The sequence below is a fragment of the Equus asinus genome, chromosome 24 (assembly GCF_041296235.1).
Source record: "Equus asinus isolate D_3611 breed Donkey chromosome 24, EquAss-T2T_v2, whole genome shotgun sequence".
In the NCBI taxonomy this organism is placed as follows: Eukaryota; Metazoa; Chordata; class Mammalia; order Perissodactyla; family Equidae; genus Equus; species Equus asinus.
In genome coordinates, this window is record NC_091813.1 from 43,349,972 (window position 1) to 43,370,850 (window position 20,879).

The window sequence follows — 20,879 nt, forward strand, 5'->3', positions numbered from 1 at the left end:
TAGGTTACTCATAATTATCAGAATAAATGAGATTTCTCTTTCAAAGTAGGTCGATAGGAAATAAATAACAAAGGTAGTATTCAAATAGATAGAATGTTCACATATTTGTATGATGGGGGCAATCTAAAAATAGGTAAACCCATATCCTTCTGTGGATTTCTACAATATAACCTTCTGCAGCTATGAAAGCTAATGAGAAAATCGTCTTCATTGATTAGGATCTCAAAATAGTTAGCATCTTTTATCTTGCATATTTCTTTTCCCAGGATCCTATTTATTATTGTAAAATTACCACTGCTTCAATGTTTTCCTGTGTTTTACCTTCTGGAGTCTGGTTTGTTAAAATCATGTAGAGTAATAGTTAAGATCCTAGCCCCTGGAATCAGACAGCCTGGATTCAATCGTTGGCCTCGTCATTTCCTAGCTGTATGTCTTTGAGTAAGTCACTTAACCTTTCTTGCTTTGGTTTATTAGTCTGTAAAATGGGTGTAAAATATATATGTGCCTATCTTATGATATAATATATTTGATTATAGGTCAGCAAATATTCGCCCCCAGCTCCATGGGGTATTTCTTCCTCCCTATCAATGTTGGTCTTGGTCAGGGACTGTAGGTAGAAAGGACAGTGTGTCAGTTCCAAGCCTGGTATCATGTGTTTTCACTTGCCCTCTTGCACTTCTACCATCACCACGAGAAGAACATGCCCCAGCTGTTCTTCCCAGAATGATGAAACACATATGGAGCAGATCTGAACCCACCACACACCCTGGAGCCAAGTCTCCTGCGCCCACAGCCTGAAGCAGAGCTATGCAGCAGAGCTCAGCCTAGATCATCCAAGCCACAGTTGGTGCGCAGACTGATGACAAAGACAATAAATGCCTGTAGTGTAAGTTACTGGGTTCTGGGGTATCTTGTTACAAAGCATTACTGTAGCAATAGCTGGCTAATACATAAGACTATTGCAAGAAGCAAACAACATAATTTATGTAAATTGTTTAACCTAATATTGGCGTATAGTCTGTGCTCTACTCAGTTAATGTTTAATATTATTTTTATCATCATCATCATCACTATTGCTATTATTTTATTTTTTTCTGGGTAAAAATATCCAAATTATACACTGTGATTAATTTATAACACAGTGTTAGACCATATACGGTGAGCAATGTTGTGAGTTGGCTTCCATACAGCCCCTGGTATTGACAATAGATAGTGCCTCATCTGGCAGATGCTGACATCTCTCTAACTCAGCTTGTGGCTCATGTGGTTCCAGCCCTTCCCTCCCTCAACCTATTCAGCCTCTTATCTAGTTTGGGGTGTGTGTGTGTGTGTGTGTGTGTGTGTGTGTGTGTGCACGTGAAAAACTTGTTTCACAAGCATGAATCCAAATATTTTGTCTTATGTTTATGCCAGTGGCTATTGAACTCCATTTTTGCTACCTTTGTTCTCCAGTTATTCTCAAAACAATAGACTAATATCTAGCTGGGCTAGATATTAAATCTAGCTAGACTAATATCTGGCCAGATAATTATCTATCTAAAATGGGCTATAGAGGGGGACAGATAGAGGAGGAAGTCCTTTGGGATATAAATCAAGAAATTATATGAGGTAGTAGGGGAGTCGGGACAGATGAGAGATAGTGAAAAGTCACAGCTTGGGGCTGGCCCCATGGCCAAGTGGTTAAGTTCGTGTGCTCTGCTTCAGCAGCTCAGGGTTTTGCCAGTTCAGATCCTGGGCGCAGACCTAACACCACTCATCAAGCCATGCTGAGGCAGCATCCCACATGCCACAACTAGAAGGACCCACAACTAAAATATACAACTATGTACTTGGGGCCTTTGGGGAGAAGAAGGAAAAAAATAAATAAAATCTTAAAAAAGCTTACCTTTTTCTTAGGTTTGAACTTGGCTTGCTATATAAATTTTAGTTTCTATTACAGTTAACACTGTTACATACAATACGCTAAAAAGAAAATGTTTTTTATCAAAAAGACTATGAGTAAAAATATGAACTCCACATCATCATATATATAATATCAAGTCAACAAATATTTATTTGGCACCTGCTATATATCTCGTGCTAATATATGATAACATATACAATACACACCATTTTTTTAATTCTAAGACATACATTTTTCACATTTTAACATCTCTGAAATCAAGATGCAGGTTACAGTTGGTGGCCTGTAGTAGTTTAAGTGTCATAGCTTCTGTTGTGATTACCGATATCTCAGTGGCTGACAATGACAGTTATTTCTCGTTCACGTTATGGAGGGCTGTGGGTTGGCTGTGGCTCCAATGGCCTTTGCTGTGATGGGTTTCTGGGCATGACTCAACTCTGCACTGCTACAGGTGTCACTCTAGAATTCAAGTGGAAGGACTAGCCACTATATGGGACTATTCTACCACTATCTTATGGTTGAGGGAAGGAGCAAAAGCTGAGTCTAACCTCACAAGCACATTTCGAGCTGCCTGGATATGGTGTTTGTCACATCTACTCACATTCAGTTGGCCAAAGCAAGTCACATGGCCAGTCCTGATAATGGAGTGGGGAAGTGTACCCCATGCATCATGAGGCTGGGAAGGGGCGGTGGGAACAGCAATTGGGAACAATAACACAATCTGCCACAGCAGCGTTTTTCCTTTTGTCACGGTACATAAAACAATGGTGTGTCTTACAATAGTTGGCATCTTAGAGTCAATGTAATACAATAATCCATATTAGGGCTTAAGAAAATCTGTTTTTTAGGCATAATACTTTTATGAGCTTCTTTTAATTTTTCCCTAGTTGGGTTTTAAAGACCAAAAGCAGAGACTCATTTACTATTTCCATTTCTTTTTCCTCATTAAATCAGAACACTTGATGGTGGAGTAAAAGAGACTTGTTGGCATTCTTTTGTTCATCCTGAGTTAAGTCATGACTGCTATCTAATTTATCCTAATTTCAACGGATAAAGGAGGCCGAATTATGAAAAGTTACCGAAGGGCTGAGTTCTTGGTATCACTGATTATTAATTCATTTGTTTATTTATTCACACAACAGATACTTATAGAACACCTAGTGTGTACAGGCACTTTCTTGGCACTGGAGATTCAGCAGGAAATAAGGCAGACAAGGTTCTTGATCTTATGGAGATTGTATTTCATGGGAGAGTGACAGACGACAAACAAATAAATGAGAACATTTTGGGTGCTGATGAGTGCCATGAAAAATAGAACTCATGATTATTTAATAGAGAATCCCCCCTTTAATAGAGGGGAGGGTATTTTGAATGGAACCCAATAGCAAGGAGTCAGCCATGGCGAGGAGTTTGGATTATATTCTAAACATGTGTACTAGTTATCTATTGCTGCATCACAGATTTCCTCCCAAATGTAAACACTTAAAATCCACATTTATTACCTCATAGTTTCTGTGGGTCAGAAATTTTGGAGCCCCATAGCTGGGTCATTCTGGCTCAGGGTCTCTCAGGTAATTGGACTCAAGACATTGATTAGGGCTACGATCATCTGAAGGTTTGACTGAGGCTGGAGGATCTGCTTCCAAGATGGCGCATTCACCTGTCTGTTGGCAGAAGGCCTGAATTCCTTGCTAGCTTTCATCAGGGGGCTTCAGTTCCTTGACATATGGACCTTTCCACAGGGCTGCTTGAATGTCGTCATAACATAGCAGCTGGCTTCCCCCAAGCAAGTGATCCAAGAAAAGAGAGCAAGAAGGAAACCACAATGCTTTTAAGTTCTAATCTTGGACATCATAGACCATTACTTTTGCCACATTCTGGTTTTTAGAAGCAAGTCACTAAGTATAGCCCATAGTCAAGGAAAAGGGAATCAGGCTTTATTTTTTCTAAAGGAGAAGCATCAAGAGAATTTACGGACATATTTTAAAACCATCACAGTAATGATGGGAAGTCATTGGAACATTTTAAGCAAGAGGGTGCAAGGTCTGTTTTACATTTTTAAAGAATTGATTTGGTTGCTTTGTGGAAGATGGATTGCAAGGGGTAAGAGTGGAAGCAAGGAGCCCAGGTAGGTGGTGATTACCGAGTTTTGGCAATCGATAAACGGGCCTAAGATTAGTATGGGTGCAGTGGAATTAGAGAGAAGCGGTGAGATTCAGGACCTGTTTCAGAAGTAGAGCAGACAGGATGTGATAAGATATTGCTGAATCTAATGTTACTGGTTGTCACTTCCTCTTCCTGTCCTCAACTGCAGTGCTTTCTCAAACTGACTGATCATCAGAATCCTTGGAGAACTTTAAAAATATGGATGGCTGGTCTTCACTTCCAGACAATCTGCTTCCACAGGTCTAGGATGGGGAGATGATTAATCAAAACTGGACTCCACTGCTCTGCTTATTCAATGAGCTAATTAGAAGTGTATTTATTATTGTTGGCGTCGTTTTTGCAAAAGAGATAGTTACTATGCAATGGGCTCTATTATCCAAATACTCATTTCTTCATCTTCCCTCCTTGCATTCAACAAGATATTAATTCCTATGGATTTTGTCTAAGGTAACTTCTACAGAGAAAGAATTCCTCCCAACTGCTACTACACTAGTCTAAGCAATCATTTATGACCTCTTGGACTAGGGCAAACACCTCTCATGTAATTTCCTACCTCTGGTCTCCCCTTTTGCCTTTCACCTGTTGTCAGGGTGATCTTCCCATCCCCCATTTATGATCTTATCACTTCCATATTAAAAAAGATTCTCAGTGGCTTCCTAGGGGGCCAGCCCAGTGGTGTAGTGGTTAAGTTTGCACACTCCGCTTCGGCAGTCCAGGGTTTGCAGGTTTGGATCCTGCGCGGGGACCTACATACACTCACTAAGCAGCATCCCACATACAAAATAGAGGAATATTGGCACAGATATTAGCTCAGTGACAATCTTCCTCAAGCAAAAAGAGGAAGATTTGCAACAGATGTTAACTCAAGGACCAATTCTTCTCACCAAAAACTAAAAAAATAAAAATAAACAAATAAAAAAGACTCACTGGCTTCCTAGGACTCTTAGAAATAAGTCCACACTCCTTTATGATGGTATTTGATAATACCATCATTGACAATCTGGTCCCATCCTACCTTTGGAGTGTCCTCATAGCCCCCTTTAACACACTCATCCTAGGCATACCAAATTATTCACACTTGCCTTAACTCTATTTGTACTTTCACATCTTGACACTTGGCTTCACATTGTTCTTTCTGTCTAAGATGCTCCTCTTCCTCCCTTCCTTGCCTGACACTATCCTACTCATCATCCTTCAAGGCCCAACTCAGATGGTCGCTGCTGCTATCACCCTCACTCAGAATTAGTCATCCCCTTTTCTTAATCCTTGCCCCACTTTTAAAATACTTTTATCATTTACGTTTATCTTCACAGTGCCTAGTAGTGCGCTTGCCCTTTGTGGGCTCCAAATAAAATTTTTGCACGGACAGAATTTATTTCTTCCTCTTTACCCAATTTTTATGCAATGGGGAAACCCAAAGGCAAACACATCAGAAGTTTGGTTAATGAAATGTACGTGGAACATATACCCTGGCATCTGTACACATTTAGCACAGTCTCCACCCACTGCACTATACAACTACACATGGTGGCATTCTGAGATGTTGCAAAATCTTCACAATCCAAATATTTTATTAAGAATTCCAGTGACAAGATCTGAAGGCTTAATCACATTTAGTTAGAAATTTAAGTTAACAAGAACATTCCATTCCCTAAACATTCTAATTAATGGGTTTCCAAATTTGTCTTTTCCAAGTTTGCATTTAGAAATTGCAAATACACTTATTAGGATGAATTTCCAGGTCAGTCAGGTTTTGATTTGCAATATTTAATGTTTACACAATTCCACCTTTGCCTGACCTTTCAAAATGATTTTAACAGACCTACATTTACTTTCCTGATGGAATAACTTGCTACAAAGTGGCAACAGTGGGTAGTCTGGGAGGACGTTGTAAACTTCCTTTGGCTGTCAAAATCCATTTGTCCTTACATGTGGGGGAATTCTTCATTAAGTGTGATCTTGGGATATAGGACCTTGCCTTCCACTATGGAAGCCAAAGAGTTTGAATCTCATTCTCCCCACACGGAATACGGAACAGGAGCCCTAATACCTGGCAATGGACCCTCCCAATCAGGCCTGTGCACCCCTAGATGAAGGAAGAACATCTGGGGCAGCTCATGGGGGAGTATGATGTCCAGTGGTGGTTTCTAGAAGGTGTGTTGCAGCAGAAGCAGAGATGGCGGCATCTTGGATAGAGTCTTCCTATAGCCTGGCCTCCTGAAGCCCTGAGTTCCTGCCTATTTCCCAAGTCTATTCTTTAAGCCTTTTGGGCTCTATAATCCCTCTTCCCTCCAATATTTTTTGTCTCCAGACAGAGCTAATTTTTGCTGCTTGCAAACAAGAAACCTTACCAATACCATTGGTAACAGGGTGGCAGAGAGAATTCTAGACCCTGGAGTCAGACTGCTAGCTCACTTACTGGGCTAATGCTTAATCCCTTTAACTCTCCATTTCCTCATCTGGAAAACAGGACCAAAACCAATAATTGTGTCAACTGTGTGAGAATTAAATAAAATAATCTCTGTAAAGTATTTAGCATGGTCCCTCGTGCATCAAGAAGCATTCAATAAATAGGAGCTTTTGTGTTACTAAATTCTATGTAATTGTTCATGTGTTCAGGCCACAAACTCTACTGCTCACCACATAAAAAGAACACCCCAGTGCATATTCTGTGTTCAATGTTGCACTTCATTTTTTCCCATGCAGGGTTTTGTTTTGTTTTGCTTTGTTTTCCAGTTTGGGACATCAGCGCCTTCCCAAACTCTGCATCCTGAGACTTTTTCGGGGAGCACAGCTACCAGTCACTGTACCTGGCTCTTCTCTCTTCTGTCTGTCCTTGCCAGCTCTCCCTCACCTCCGGGTCTTCAAAGTAAGATCAGCTGCACTAAAGACCCACTGACTTCATATGGAAAGGGCAAAACTGCGTTGAAGCAAGAGTCCTTTTTCAGCATCTGGTATACAGATTGAGTAGCTTTAATGGAATCTTCTTTTTAAAAAAACCAAACGCACAGCCTATATCCCAAGACTTATTATGGAATCCTTAATTTACCTACTTAGGTTTGGATGAATTTTTCTTTCTTCCACAGAAATGTATAATGTCCTCTTGTATTTAGACTGCAGAATCTTTTCCACTCAACTTCCTCCCTCTGGGATGTAATAAACAGACAACTTATGGCCCAACAGCACATTGGAGACAAATTTTCTGTGAAAGAAAAATGGTTTTTTACTACATGTGATGTTTCTCAAAGGAGGTGGGTCAAAACACAGATATCAATCCTCCATAACTATTTACTGAATATCATACTTGGTTTGAGAATATTAAAATGGAGTATGTTATTTTTGAAAGCTTGAGTATTTTGTTATGGCTGTTTTAGTTTCCCTAACAGCCATGTGTAAATTAGAACACAGAAGAAATTAGAATTATTTACCATATCTGCATGCTCTATTTTAACCAAAAAGGTGATAACAGGGCTGAGCAGAGAGGAGTAGAGTGCAGTGTAGGTGAAAGCATAGCTCATCTGTTTGGGAATTGGTAGACTGGGGACTTTTTTCCTGAATCAGCCACTTCCTAGTGTGACCCTCTGCTCCTCCTCACTCTCCTAGGGTGTGAAATGGGAACAATTACAATCTCAAGCATGGTTGTGAGATATAGTGACATAGTATGTGCAAAATATTTGGCTCTTAGCAGGAATCCAATACATGATAGTTGATGATATCACTCAACATAGGATTGTCAGAGGTCTTATAATTTTAATGGCATTTTATTATTTATCTAAAGGAAATATGATATTATTATGTCTATATTAATATCTATGTAAATCAAATAAAGAAAAGAGTTCTGATTTTATCAATGGATATTGTCAAGGAAGAAATGACAATTCAAGATAAGACAGATACTAAGTCATCTGAGTTATCTAGATAACTCAGTAGTTTTTGTGTTTACCAGAATTTTGACTAATTACTGAAAATGTTCTGTGTTTAAGTTGGTCTTATTATGATATTAAGGCCATAACCCCAAAGAAACTATTTTTTTTTGGGTGATACCATTTAGATATTAAATAATTAGGCAGATAATGCCCCAAATGTACTTCAGAAGGCAGAAAACTCCACTTTTTTAATTGCTTAAAAGCAAATTTGAGTCATAGGATAAATATATGTGTGAGCTATAAGAATCAATGTAAAAACCTCAGGTATTTGCTACGTGTAAACTTCTTTATTTCTTTTAAACTCAATCTCTGTTTCTCAAGACTACTACGCTAGGAGGTGGAAATGAAACCTCCAGATAATCTTGGTTGACTTGGTCTTCTCTTGTGCCCAGCCCCTTCACTTTTCTCACTGGGCTGGCATCTACATGGCAGGTGGGTGGGTGGGCGACTGCGTGGCATCTACCCCTCAGTCATGGTCACCTCTCCAGCTGGCATCCTCTGAGATGGCAGTCTTCATGGAGTCTCTAATGAAACATTTGGGGTGCAGGCCTACTGCAATCTGAGTCACACCTGCTCCACCCTCAGTCACACAGGAAACACATTATGGTGAGTGCTGAGTATTTATGGCCACCCCAAGACCTTCTGCCCAGGCTCCTTCACACCACTGTGCCTACCTGCACTGTGCTGGGCTGGTCTGTTCTATAAGGCTTGCTGCTGTTCCGGGCTCCATCTCAGATGGGAGGCATGAGTCACCTCTGCCCTCTGCCCTCTGCCTTCAGATTCCCCAAACCCTAGCAAGAGTTCTAGTTGTTCCTCCCACTTCCCAGGGCACTGGGACCTGGTTGAGGATCTACAGGGAGGCTCCTTCCGTTGTCTAAGCTCCTTTGCTCGTTCTTTCTCCCAACCACACAGAATTGTGATCTCTTTCTGGATTGGGAAAATGTTTTTGGCTTGTCATTTCTTTTTCTAAAGTTATTCTTTATGGCATAAACTTTTAATCTAAATCCTTCAAGTCACTGGGTCTTGATGCTCAAAATCTAGACTTTTGAAACTCAAAGAAAACAAATTTCTCTCCAACTTTTTTTTCTGCCTTGAATGTCATAAGTCCATTTTAAATCTCAAAATTCACAGACAACTCACACTTTTCTGTGAATTTCTTTTGTAACATCCTTATCCTGAAGCAATGGATGCCAAAGTCTAGTTTGAATGAATGAGTGCATGGAATAGAAAGGAATTAGTAAGTACAAACAAAACAAGGCACTTCCTAATACATGAAAATATTATCTCCTCACATATAGAAGCTGCCTTACACCTTGATCCATTTTCTTCTTAGTCTGACTTAAATTATTTTCCAGTTAATGGCTTGAGAGACTGGCTGTACAAATGGACAACGGCCAGACCATATATGACAATAGAACTCTGACCCACAACCTCTGAAGCAACAAGCCAGAGAAGCCAAACCACCGTCTCTGCCACAATCAGCCCAGAATGGTTAGAACTTAGTCAATGACTGCCAGTTTCCCAGTCCCTCACCACCACTCACTTCCAACTCAGGACCAACTAGAGAAAGCCAAATATGCTCCCCAAATTGCGTAGGATGTCCTGCTTCTAGTTAGCCCACCTTCTGTTCTGGTTAACCCTTCTCCAGCTTCTCCGTGCTAACAGACCCCAATCAGAGCACACCTGAAGCTGTTTTTTTCTTTCACTACAAAGCTTTTCCACTCCCATGCCTGCCTTTGAGTCTCTGCCAAACGCAAGTGATGGTGACAGACTTCCTTACTCTAAATAAATAGCCTTTGTTTGTTCTCATTTGGGTGGTCTTCATTTATTTCCACAGGCTTACTACACATAAAGCTGTTATATTCAGATATACATACATTGATAGTTGAGCTTAATATATATTTTTTCAGCATAGAGATGCTTGGGATAAATAAATACTGGACTTTGATCTCTACTTCAATGGATAAGGATTAAACATTACAACTCAAATTGACTTTTTCCTTGAATTTATACGTATTGGCTTGCTTGCCTCAATGGGTACAGTTGAAATGGTCTTGAAAGCATATGTGAAAATCTCATTTTTATAAATTAAAATTGTTACATTCTAGCAAATCACTATTAAAAGGGATCCTGGTGTACATTATTTTGAAAATGAAGAACAATTTTATTATATAGGCAATTATTCCTCATGTGTCAGGTTTCCTTAAATTGGCACACACCTGTATTAGTCTCTACATACAAACTCAAGGCTATCATAAAACAATAATCATGCTCAAAAGAGCAGATAATACAATTTGTATACAGAAATTTGTAGTTTTATTTTTAGTTCACTTTAATAGACATTATGTGGTCATAACAACAACACTCCAAAATATAACTTACTATCCTCATTTCACAAATGAAGAAATGAAGACAAAGGTAAAATTACTTGCTCAAGGCCTCACTAAAGGATGAAGCCCCTTATTCTCCTGCAAAGAAACTCAAGTCTGTTTGAAGCTACTAGCTGGGGAGCTTCTTATATCCTTGTGACTAATGGAAGGCACTCATTCTTCTGGGAAGGTCATGGTCTTCATCTTGACACCATGGTAAAAGGGGTGAGGATATTCTTGGAACAGCCAGCGGGGAAAGGGATCCCACTCAAGGATGTGCCCAGCTAGGTTCACCTCCTGTTTAATGGCAGAGCCAATGATGGCCAGATCACTTGCACATACAAGTAGTGGAGCCAGAAAGAAACTTAGCCTTTTCCATGCAAAGGAGGGTTTCTTTACACTGTGCATTTGTCCACTTTGTGCTTCAGATAAAATTCTGCTCCCTTACTATGACCTACAGGCCCCATATAATCTGGCCTCTGCATTCCTCTTTCACTATATTTCCTACCATTCTCTTCCTCATTCTCTATACTCCAGATAGCTTTCAATTTCTCAAATATGCTGAATGCATCCATTCTTTAGCTCCTTTAAAATTCTGACCAGAACATTTTTCTCCAGGATTCCAAGATCTCTGCATGGGCAGTTCCTTCTCATCTTTCCTGTTCCAGGTCAAATTTCTCCTTATAAAGGTCCTACATGACCATTTTAGCTAAAGCAGACCCCCGATCCTTATACCCACCCTACTCAAGTTTCTCTCTAGCACGCTGTTCTTTCGTCATCTCTCTGTATCTAAAATTATCTTTATTACTTGTTTAGCTTATTTATTGTCCCCTCTCCAGACTATAAGCTTTGTGAGATTTGGAAACTTGTCTTGTGTTTGCTACTGGATTCCAAGCATCCAGAACAGTGCCTGGAATATAGTGAGCCCTCCATACATATTTGTTGAATAAATGAATGAATAAATGATGAACCCCAAGTGAGAATCTTATGACAGAGATGTGTCGATTCCTCAGAAAAAATGCACCAAATGTTTTGTATATGATTTCAGGAGGTTCCAAAGCCCTGGCAGCTCATCTGTGGACTCTGGTTGAAGCCCTTGCATTACAGTTATGCTGTTTCATAACATTCTTTTTGAAATTGATTCTGAATTTTGTTCTTTGAAATTAAACATCAGCATGAACTTTGAAAGTATGTTTTAAAATAGAATATAACAAATCACAGGCCAGTCACTGCTCACCGCTTTTGAATAAAATAGACCCCCGATATGTATATTAATTGATCCTAATGACTATATTTCATTGAATGAAGATACCTTTGTGGTATAAATGTAAAATGCTCACCCATATCCAGTTCTCCTCTCCTCTGGGGAACATGGGAGGATTAAAATTCCCAGCTTCCCAAGCAGTTGGGCAGAGCCATATGACTAATTCTAGCCAACGGATTGGAGGCAGAAATGACATACGTCACTGCCAGGCTGGAGCTGGTGAGAGATCCTCCAGGGCTCCATCTTCTCCCACAGCGGTGACTGTGGAAGCACACGCAGGTATGGAGATGCAATGCCAAGCCATCATATGGAGGAGAGTTGCTATGCAGCATCACACCGATCTTCAACAGACTCTGTGTGAGCAAGCATAAACCTTTGTTGTTTTAAGTTCCTGAGATTTTCTGATGATTTACTATTGCAGCATAACCTAACCAAATACACCATTGATTGGAAAATGTCCTACTATTTTATACACCATTCAGGGGAAAAAAGCTGTCATTTATCCTTGTAAGAATTTATTCTAAGATACACCACAATCTCAGAGATGTCAAAATGTGAAAAATGTGGCCCTTAGATTAGATAAAATATAGATTGTTAAAAGGCATTAAAGGCATTCATTAAAGAACATTAGCATAGGGTCAAGAACTCCAAATCTAGGTTTGGACAGAAAGTTATGGATTCAAATCCCAATCCTTACTAGCTTGTGAGTTAATAACTTAGCTTGTGTAAGGCTCAGTTTCCTCATCTGTGCAATGGGGATAACAATGCCTCATAGGATTTTGTCACTATTAAAGCAGGTAATTCTTATAATGTGTTCAGCATAGTAATTATTTCATGTATTTTAGCCTTCATATTTGACTAAATCACAGAGCTTGTTCAAGAACGGCATTAATTTCAAATAATACATAGGAAAATCTCTTTGTAAGTTTGTTATTATATCATATTAATCAATCAGCAAATATTTATTAATTCCTTACCAGGCATGAGGACTGGGCTTCTGAGTTAGGTGTTGTTGGAGATAACAAAGAAGCAAATCTAGAGGTTAAAGGCCCAAGGCAGCTCACCCTAGCTTCTTCCCATCCACTCTCTGATGTATTTTCTAGGCGAATCAGGCTAGAATGAACACCAAGAGCAGCCTTGAAGAGTAAAAGAAATCACAAAAATATACCTGGGGAATATATGAAGTGTCGTCCTGTCCTGTCATGGTGACTGGCAGGGGTAATAAAGGGAAAATTGAAGACTTTTTCTATGTCCAGAGCCTTGAATGTATACGTGTGTGTGTGAGCTGGTGATTGGAGAGCATAAGGGTAAGCCATAGTAGCGAAAGAGTGGTTCTTCCAGGAGATGTATGAGATTGTTCCTATCCATACAGGGTTATACTCTCACAGATCAGACTGTATGAAGTTACCCAGGGAACATTATTGGACTCATGGTACGTCCAGATTCCTAAAGCAACAACTCTTGTTACCATTGTCTTTATCTGTAGTACATTTGAAGAAACTTACATCTTGTCATTAACAAGATGTAACAATTATTAGCTCTGAAGTTTATTCTAGACTGAAAGTTTCCTCACACACACTTTGTGAGTTGTCATTCTGTCACTGAAGATGTGCATTGTGGATTCTAACACAGTGTTCTCACGTCAGTTTTCTGGAGGACCATAAGCCTGTGAAGGAACAGGTGGCTGATTGATATCATTATTTTCATTAAATGCCTGAACCATTGCAGAGTAAGTAATTTTCTTTAAAGGAAGTATAGCTGCCTCTAAATATAACTCTGGGCTACAGTGCACCTTTTCTGTTTATTTTATTCTTAACTTGTGAAACTGTATCTTAGGACTTGGGGTATATACCCTGTTATTTGATATCAGCTGAACAACAGTGAATCAATTGTAATGGTTCCGGCACCAAAGGAAACAGAGGGAACTTAAATATGTTTCCAGAAGACAAAAAGCTTCTCTTTGTGTACACTTTACAACATATGTTTCTACAGTTTTAGAATATTCAAAAGTCCAAAAAAGTTTTCTCACTACTTCTCATTAAAGACCAAGAGGACAAAACAGAGAAAACAAACTAATTCCAACCCACATATTATTTATCAGATGTTTTGGATGAAATTCAGAGTTAAAAACCAAAAAGACTTCCTCTTCTTCTCTCCCTTCCGGCAACAGCAGCAGAATACTATTGCTCACTGCGAAATACACCCACTCTCACCCACTCGGGAATGTTGTGTTGTCGCTCCGGGAAGGGGAGAGTAGTGTTCCTGCAAACAAATTTGGGCTTCTCTCCGCATCCTTGCTGCTGCGGTCGCCGTAGGTCTCTGTTATGGGCTCCTGCTGGCTGCGTGACCCGGCCAGAAGACTTGGGCTCACAACCTGTGAATACCTGGGTACGCTCCCAGAGGCTACTGGAAAAATCTTGATTAGGGGATGCCTGCATCGCAGAGCGCTCCCTAAAACCTCATCAATCCTCCTCTTTCGACTTTTCCGCGTCCCAGATAACCGCCTCAGGATTTTTAAGTCTTCTTGGGGGAAGTGTTTCGCATGGACCCCTTGCGGGCGCCGAGCCTGGTTCGGCCCGCTGCCTCTGGCCTCCTGACTCGCCTGGGATCCAGCGAGCCACGCGGAGCGGTGCGGCTGCCCCTCGCTGCCTCCAGACAGAGGCGAGAGGAGATGCTCAGTTCTCTTGGGTACAAGCTCAAGTATTTGTAATTGGCGTTTACGAAACAAAATAATGCTAAAAGGCATAATCGTCGACGAGGAGGGGCTCAGCCCTCCTGAGTGCGCTCCCAAATTTCTCTAACTTGACGTTTAGGAAACAAAACAATGCTAAAATACAAATCAGGCAATGTAATACCCAGAATGAGCCTCGTTTGACAGGCCAAACTGAAATTTTAATGGAAAGCTTATTCATATCTCCACATCAAATTCATTCTATCTTTAAGCACTTAAAAAAGATTGTGTAATTTTAAGTTCCACCACTGTCATAATGAACACTCCACAATAACAAGCAGTGGAACAATGGACACCCCCATATCGCATTGTGTCAGGTAATTACGAAGTGTCGCGGCGCGGGAAAGAGAAGCCGGGAACGTCACTGTGTCCCTCGCAGCGTGTACGAGCGTTCAGGGCTGCGTGTCTCGCCGAAGTCTCATCAAACCCTTCACGCCAATGCCTCAACCCAGAGAGGGACAAACGCAGTCCGAGCTTGGCCCCGGGCGGGGACCGAGAGGGCCAGAGAGGCGACGCGTGGGCGCAGAGGGAGGGCGCACGGCCGGGGGGAGAGCAGAGGCGCGCGGGGAATCGGAGGGGAAGGAGGGCGGCCGGCCGGGGTGGGGAGGGTCCCGCCCCGGCGTGGCGAATGGAGCCCTTCGCGCGACCCTGCGCTCCCAGCAATACCCAGTCATTTTGGGGTTAAACCCAGGGCTCCAGGACAAGGGTGCAAGCAGGGTCACAGGGTAAAGCTGTTACTTTGTAGTGAGACACGTGTGTGTGTGTTTGTGTGTGTGTGAGAGAGAGAGAGAGAGAGAGGGAGAGAGAAGGAGAGAAAGAACTGGAGGGAAAAGAAAGAAAAAAGAAAGAACAGGGGGCTGAAGGCCGAGATGTCCTACTTCCAAGTGGTTCATTGAGAGGCAAAAGCTTTCTTGCAAACGCAGCCGTAGCCCGAGCCGCTTTGGGGACCAGCGGAGCGCGGCGCGGGAACCTCTCCAAGGGGCCTCCAGCCTCCATGCGCCCTGAGGTGGCCCCCGAAGGGGGACACTCTATCCTGGCAGCTGTGAGGAGGGCAGGGCTGTGGTTTCTTTCCTCCGAGACCCCGGCGCTGCAATCCAGAGGCAGCGAGCTCAGTGTGCCTTCCCCGGGGGGGAGGAAAGCGACCCTCTCGCACAGCGACCTCGGGTCCCTGTTCCCTCCCACTGCCCAACCACCTCCCCTCGCCCCCATTCATTTTTCCGCAGCAGCTTCTAGGACGGGCTCAAAAACCGACTCCAAACCCACTCGAGCCCACATCACGCAGCTAAAGAGAATGGCTGGGGTCCGAGCGACCCCGGGGGGCGTCGCGCAGAGGTGGCGGCCGCGAGGGGCGCCGCGTCCCGCCCGTGCCCGCCGCGGATGAGCAAGCGGCCGCGAGCAGCCCCCGGAGCCGCGCAGCATCCGCGTATACAGTGACGGTGCAAGCCACGCCCGCTCGGGAGCTGGGGGCTGTCCTAGCCCCCCCACCTTTCCCCCTCCCGCCCGCCCCCTCCCTGCCCCGGCTCCCTCCCTCCCCCTCCTCCCCGCGCCGGCCCCCGGCCCGCCCCCGGCTCGACTCGCGGGAGGCGCTAGGCGCCGGGGCTGGCGCGCTCTCCCAGGCGCACACACACATCCACGCACGCACGCCCAGAGCAGCTCTCTCCGCGCTTGGCCCCCGTTCCCTTCGCCCATGCAGACGGACAGAGCGACGGAAGATGGCTGACGACTCCACGGGGCACCGAGGATGCAGCCCGGCGGCGGCGGCGGCGGCGGGAGCGGCAGAAGCAGCGGCGGCGGCAGGGGCAGCGGCGGCAGCGGCGGCGTTGGTGGCGGCGGCGGCGGCGGCAGCGGGAGCAGGAGCGGCGGCGGCGGCATCCCCGAGACTCCTTGAGCTACCTTTCCCTCTGACAGCCACTGACGTTCTCCGCCGCTAGAAGAGACCCCGCTTCTCCGGCGCCTGCCTTCCCTCCCCCCTCCCAGCCCCAGCCCCAGCCCCGCCAGCACCGCTACCTCCGCCAGCATTGCCACCATCAGCACCACCTCCACCACCACCACCACCACTACCACCACCACCGCCGGCGGCGGCAGCAGCCATTTCATCTCCACAGAAACCAGACACAAAAACATGGCAGAAATGGAGAAAGAAGGGAGACCTCCGGAAAATAAAAGGAGCAGGAAACCGGCTCACCCAGTGAAAAGGGAGATCAATGAGGAAATGAAGGTATTTTTGGACTTCGGGGCTGGAGAGACGGAGCTCTTTCTTCGGCCCGCTCCCTTTGGGCCGTGGTGTGGATTTGGGGGGTACAAGGGAGCGCTTGTCAGTTTCAGTAAGATGCCCAGAACGCCTCAGCTCCTCCTCCAGGTGCAAAACAGAGGCCAACTCGCGGGCTGCATCCCCGAGATTTGCCTACCTCCGATTCGATGGGGGTGAGGGGCGGCCGGGAAACCACATACTATTTAACCTTATAAACCCCAGCTTGGCACAGGCGCGTTTCAGGGGGAGGGGACCGGGGCCCCAAGTGGCGACTGGGCATGGTGAAGACGCTTTCTTACTCGGTGGTGTAGTTTTTCCCCCTTCTTCGGAAACCATCCCTCGGATTCCTCTAAAGTTGGGAGCTGCCGGGCCCAGGCACCCCGGGAGCGCTCGGTTCCACCCTACTCCCCAGTTCATCTCTCCTCTCCACGACCCCGCTTTCCCCGGAGTAGCCAGCTGCGACGGTGTAGTGAGGCTGTCAGCGCCGGGGCGAGTTGCGGCCCCAGCCGCTCGGGTCTGGGTACCGTTTTGACGGCCGGCTCGCTTCGCCCGCCCCTGCCGGCGCCTCTCACTCGGCTGCCTCCGCCTCCCGATCGCCTTTGCATGCTTCACTTCCCAGTTAAACCGACCCGGGCAAGACCCGCTGAAAGATAGCTGTCTGAGGGGCGGCCTTAGCAGAGCGCCTGCCCATTGTTCGGAAAGGCCAGCCCGGAGTCCTCTCGGCGAGGCCGGGCTCCCCGCCAGGCCAGCGGTACTCCAGAGGTGGCGAGCGCAGCAGCCTGGCGCTCCAGCTGTTCGAGTTGGTGCGATTGCATAAGAGCACCGCTCAGCTCCGGATCACCCTGTCCCCCCTTATTTTCCGTGAAGTTGCAGTTTTTGCGAGGCGAGGGTTTCATTCTGTGTTTATTTCACGAGTCTCTCTCTCTCTCTCTCTTTTAAAAAAATATTTTATTTGTATTTTTTGTTTCCGTGAGTTACAAACGAGTAGATTTCGGGGGACTTTAGTTTTCATTCTGCAGCCGTCTTGGTGTTCCCCATCTTCTGCATAGAATCCTCAATACTGCCAACCGACTTGTTCAGGTTGCTGAAGTTTATATTTAAAAGACAAACGGGATGAAAATGGCATGCAACTAAGTGAAATTTATTGCATTTTGACGTTTTCTTGATTGGATCAAGCATATTCTATGAGAGTGCCTTGTCTGAAGCCCATGCTTAGAAAGGGGCACGTGGAATAATATGTCCTATATGGGTACCTAGGTGCATATACTTAGCTTTCCTTTTCTCTAGGAAACGTCTATAGCAATCTAAATTTTGGAGTTAGGGTTTTTCTTGCTGGGTGAGGCACGTAGTACCTGGAAGCATGAGGTGCAGCATCAGTCCAAGGAGAGTTAAGGAAGATTTGCCTTGGAAATCAGTGCCGTTGCTTGTGATGGAAACCACCATTGATTCCAATGATAGCTTTTTTTTTTTTTTTCCAAAAAGAGACCAGTAGGAGTTGTTGTCTTCCTATGGAGGTAGAATGCAAACAGTCTACAATAATCCTTCTTCCTCACTTACCTTTCCCTCCTGTCCTGCATTTCCAGGTCACTTTTCCTTTTCATTTTAAATTGGGGGTGGAGGAAGAGGAGGGAGGTGAAGCTACTAGGCAATCGCAGTGTGCACTGGCCCTTTAAAACACTGCTTAATGTGATCTATATGGATGGCAGCTTTTAAGTTTCATAGGTTCTAGAATTACAAATTAGCTAATTTTAATCAAAACATGTGAAATGTTATCCCGGCTGGATATAAAGGCTGACTGTGCTCTATGCTTGGGGCTCGCGTTGTTGACTTTGGCTGCGGGCGTACTCCGTGGTTTGGGAGATAGTTGTCCTTCTACAGTATAACAGATGTTTGTCTGAACTGGTGAGGAAGAAACAAAAACAACATTGTGTGAAGGGGAAAAATTACACAATTTTTAGCCGATGCTACAGGACTAAGTATGGAATTAACCTTCGTGCACAGAATTTCCTCTTTTTAAAATGTTATTTTTCTTCCAAATCACCACCTACTATTTGAAGTTTTAATCCTTATCGTTTCAATACAGTGTAGCATTAAATAAGAAGCTTTATGCAGCAAATAATTCAATTGCCTGTAGGATCAGTATTTTCTCTCTGCTTTGGAACAACGTATAGGAGACCTCTGGCTGAAATCTTCAGTCATGTTAACATACACCATACCAGTGAGTCATGAAATCTCATTTCTAGTGGAATAGTTTAGTAGACATTCTTCAAATATAATAGCACCAAAAGTCCTCATTTAAAAAGTGACTTCTCAAAGTCAAATGGTGGAAGGGTTATTTTGAACACATTAATATTTTTCTGCTTTTAATATTAATAACCACATCAATAAAACTCCTCCTCAAAGCTCAGGGTATTATTACCCCTCCATCTCCCCAAACCTAAAGTGTAGAGTAGCATAACAAGTTGGTTGCTCTGTATAAAAATGTGTGTAACAAAATGTCACTGAGAACACAATGTGGCCTTGTGAAGCTTCATATCGGTGCCGCTGGAGTTGCCTGGCTGTGTTTGCCTTCATCTGAATGGCTTTCATCTGGACCAGTGTAAACTAAGCCCTGGTAAGTAATCACTGCCCGGCAGAAAGAAAGGAATGTATACAGCTAGCACGGCCTAAGCTGTAAAAACGGAAACCTGAGCCCCCACTGCGGATCACATATCAAGGCTTGAAGGTAGGGGAAATGAAAGGGGGAAAGAGGAGAGAGCGAATGGAAAAGTCAGCCTGGGAAGTGGGGGATCAGGAGGAGGCCCCCCCTTGGGGAGATTTGGCTCAGGGATTAGGGAATTTTATCGTGGTGTACAGTGACCTACTCAGGTTTCAACACTGGTTGGATCAAGTTGCTTCTCTGCGAGCTGAAAGAAAAAGGACTGGTGTGTATGTGATTTTTTTTCCCCTTCGGGTAATAGAAAGGACATTGGTACAAGTGTCTATTTTAAGTACAGCAAATGCAGGGCACTTAGAATGAGCAACAAAATTGCCTCATCATAGAGACTTCCTTCAAGATTTCCTAATTGAGATAGTCACATATTTATTTAAAAATGGCTGGAGAGGACAAACTGGCTGAGGTTTAGCTGACACCAGTAATGGCAGTGGAGATTGTCTTCATGTGGCTAGGCGCTAATGTTGGTTGCTGTTTCACTGGATCAGATATTGAGTTACATTTTCGTTATCACTCGTTTAATGTACATGGCACTTGTAACAAATTTAAATTTGATACAATATAATTTTGTGTGTGAAAAGTACATGACTTGGCATAGCTTGCTTATGTGTACTTCAGTGAAAATATCTTCAAGTAGACATGTTTGTCTCATTATGACTTTTACGGTGTTTCTTTATCTTTCCTTTTCTTCTTCCTCCCTTCGTCCTGTTTTTTCTTGATTAAAAAGGCTTGTTACTTTACTGTACTTACAATCAATATGCCTTATTTAATGAACAATAGAGAAAGTTTTAAAAAATCAGATGGCAATGCAATTTATATTTTGGCTTCTTTTGGTTTCTAAAGTGAATATTGTGATGGTCTCTAATGTAGTATGTCTTCAATATATTGTTAGCTCACAAATATCATAATAAATAGATCTTAGGAGGGAATTCTGACATATGGAAGGGTTAATTCATTTCAGGAGTTCTTCCAGAACATGGTAGATATAATATAAAAATGAGTTTGTACTATTGGATGTCTAAATGTAAATATATTTGTAAGTGTAAATATAGTCGCACTTCAGGGATGTACTTTGTGCACATAGATTTTAGTGAATATGATTAGTGACTACGAAACAGTAATACAACTCACAAAATCTAAACTATGAGTGGAGATAATGAGTCAGATTTTTATCTTTTAAAACTCTTTGATAAAACCAAGGTGATTAGATGCAGCACTCTGCCCTGAAACTTTCCTAAACAAACCATAATTAATGCATTTACAGTGTTTGCCTTCTTTATCAATTGCTAAGCTACAGGATAATCTGAGTTAAATGTCTTAGGGTCTCCTTTGCTGAAGAATTTTCTGTCTATAAATATTTTCAGTAAGTAATTTGTACCTAAAATTATGCTTCAGTCCTGATGCCTACAGTTAGAATCGGGCACATCTGTTAGAGTTTAGTAGTAAACTCACCACAAGATTTTCTAGTTTGGTTTCTGATGGTCTCCATTTGGTATTAGCGATGACCTTTGTCAATTGCGTAGACAATAAAGCAAGTTGCGGAGCCCAGCTGGTGA

The 20,879-nt window shown here is 43.2% G+C and overlaps 1 protein-coding gene across 7 annotated transcripts in view; it reads left to right on the top strand.

The window, feature by feature from the left end:
• The first annotated feature begins 16,443 nt into the window (after positions 1-16,443).
• The window catches only part of SOBP (sine oculis binding protein homolog), a 171,789-nt gene continuing 167,353 nt past the window's right edge, over positions 16,444-20,879 (top strand). For 4 of the 7 annotated variants that reach the window (XR_011497867.1, XR_011497868.1, XM_070496634.1 and 1 more), the window contains exon 1: positions 16,444-16,577. Coding sequence is in view for 2 of the 7 variants with exons in the window: in XM_070496634.1 (XP_070352735.1) it covers positions 16,482-16,577 (96 nt within the window). In the remaining 5 variants the exon portion in view is untranslated. Of the gene's footprint in view, positions 16,578-19,223; positions 19,336-19,367; positions 19,539-20,879 lie in introns of those variants that run through there. The other 3 variants (XM_070496637.1, XM_070496635.1, XM_070496636.1) reach the window with 3 other exon arrangements.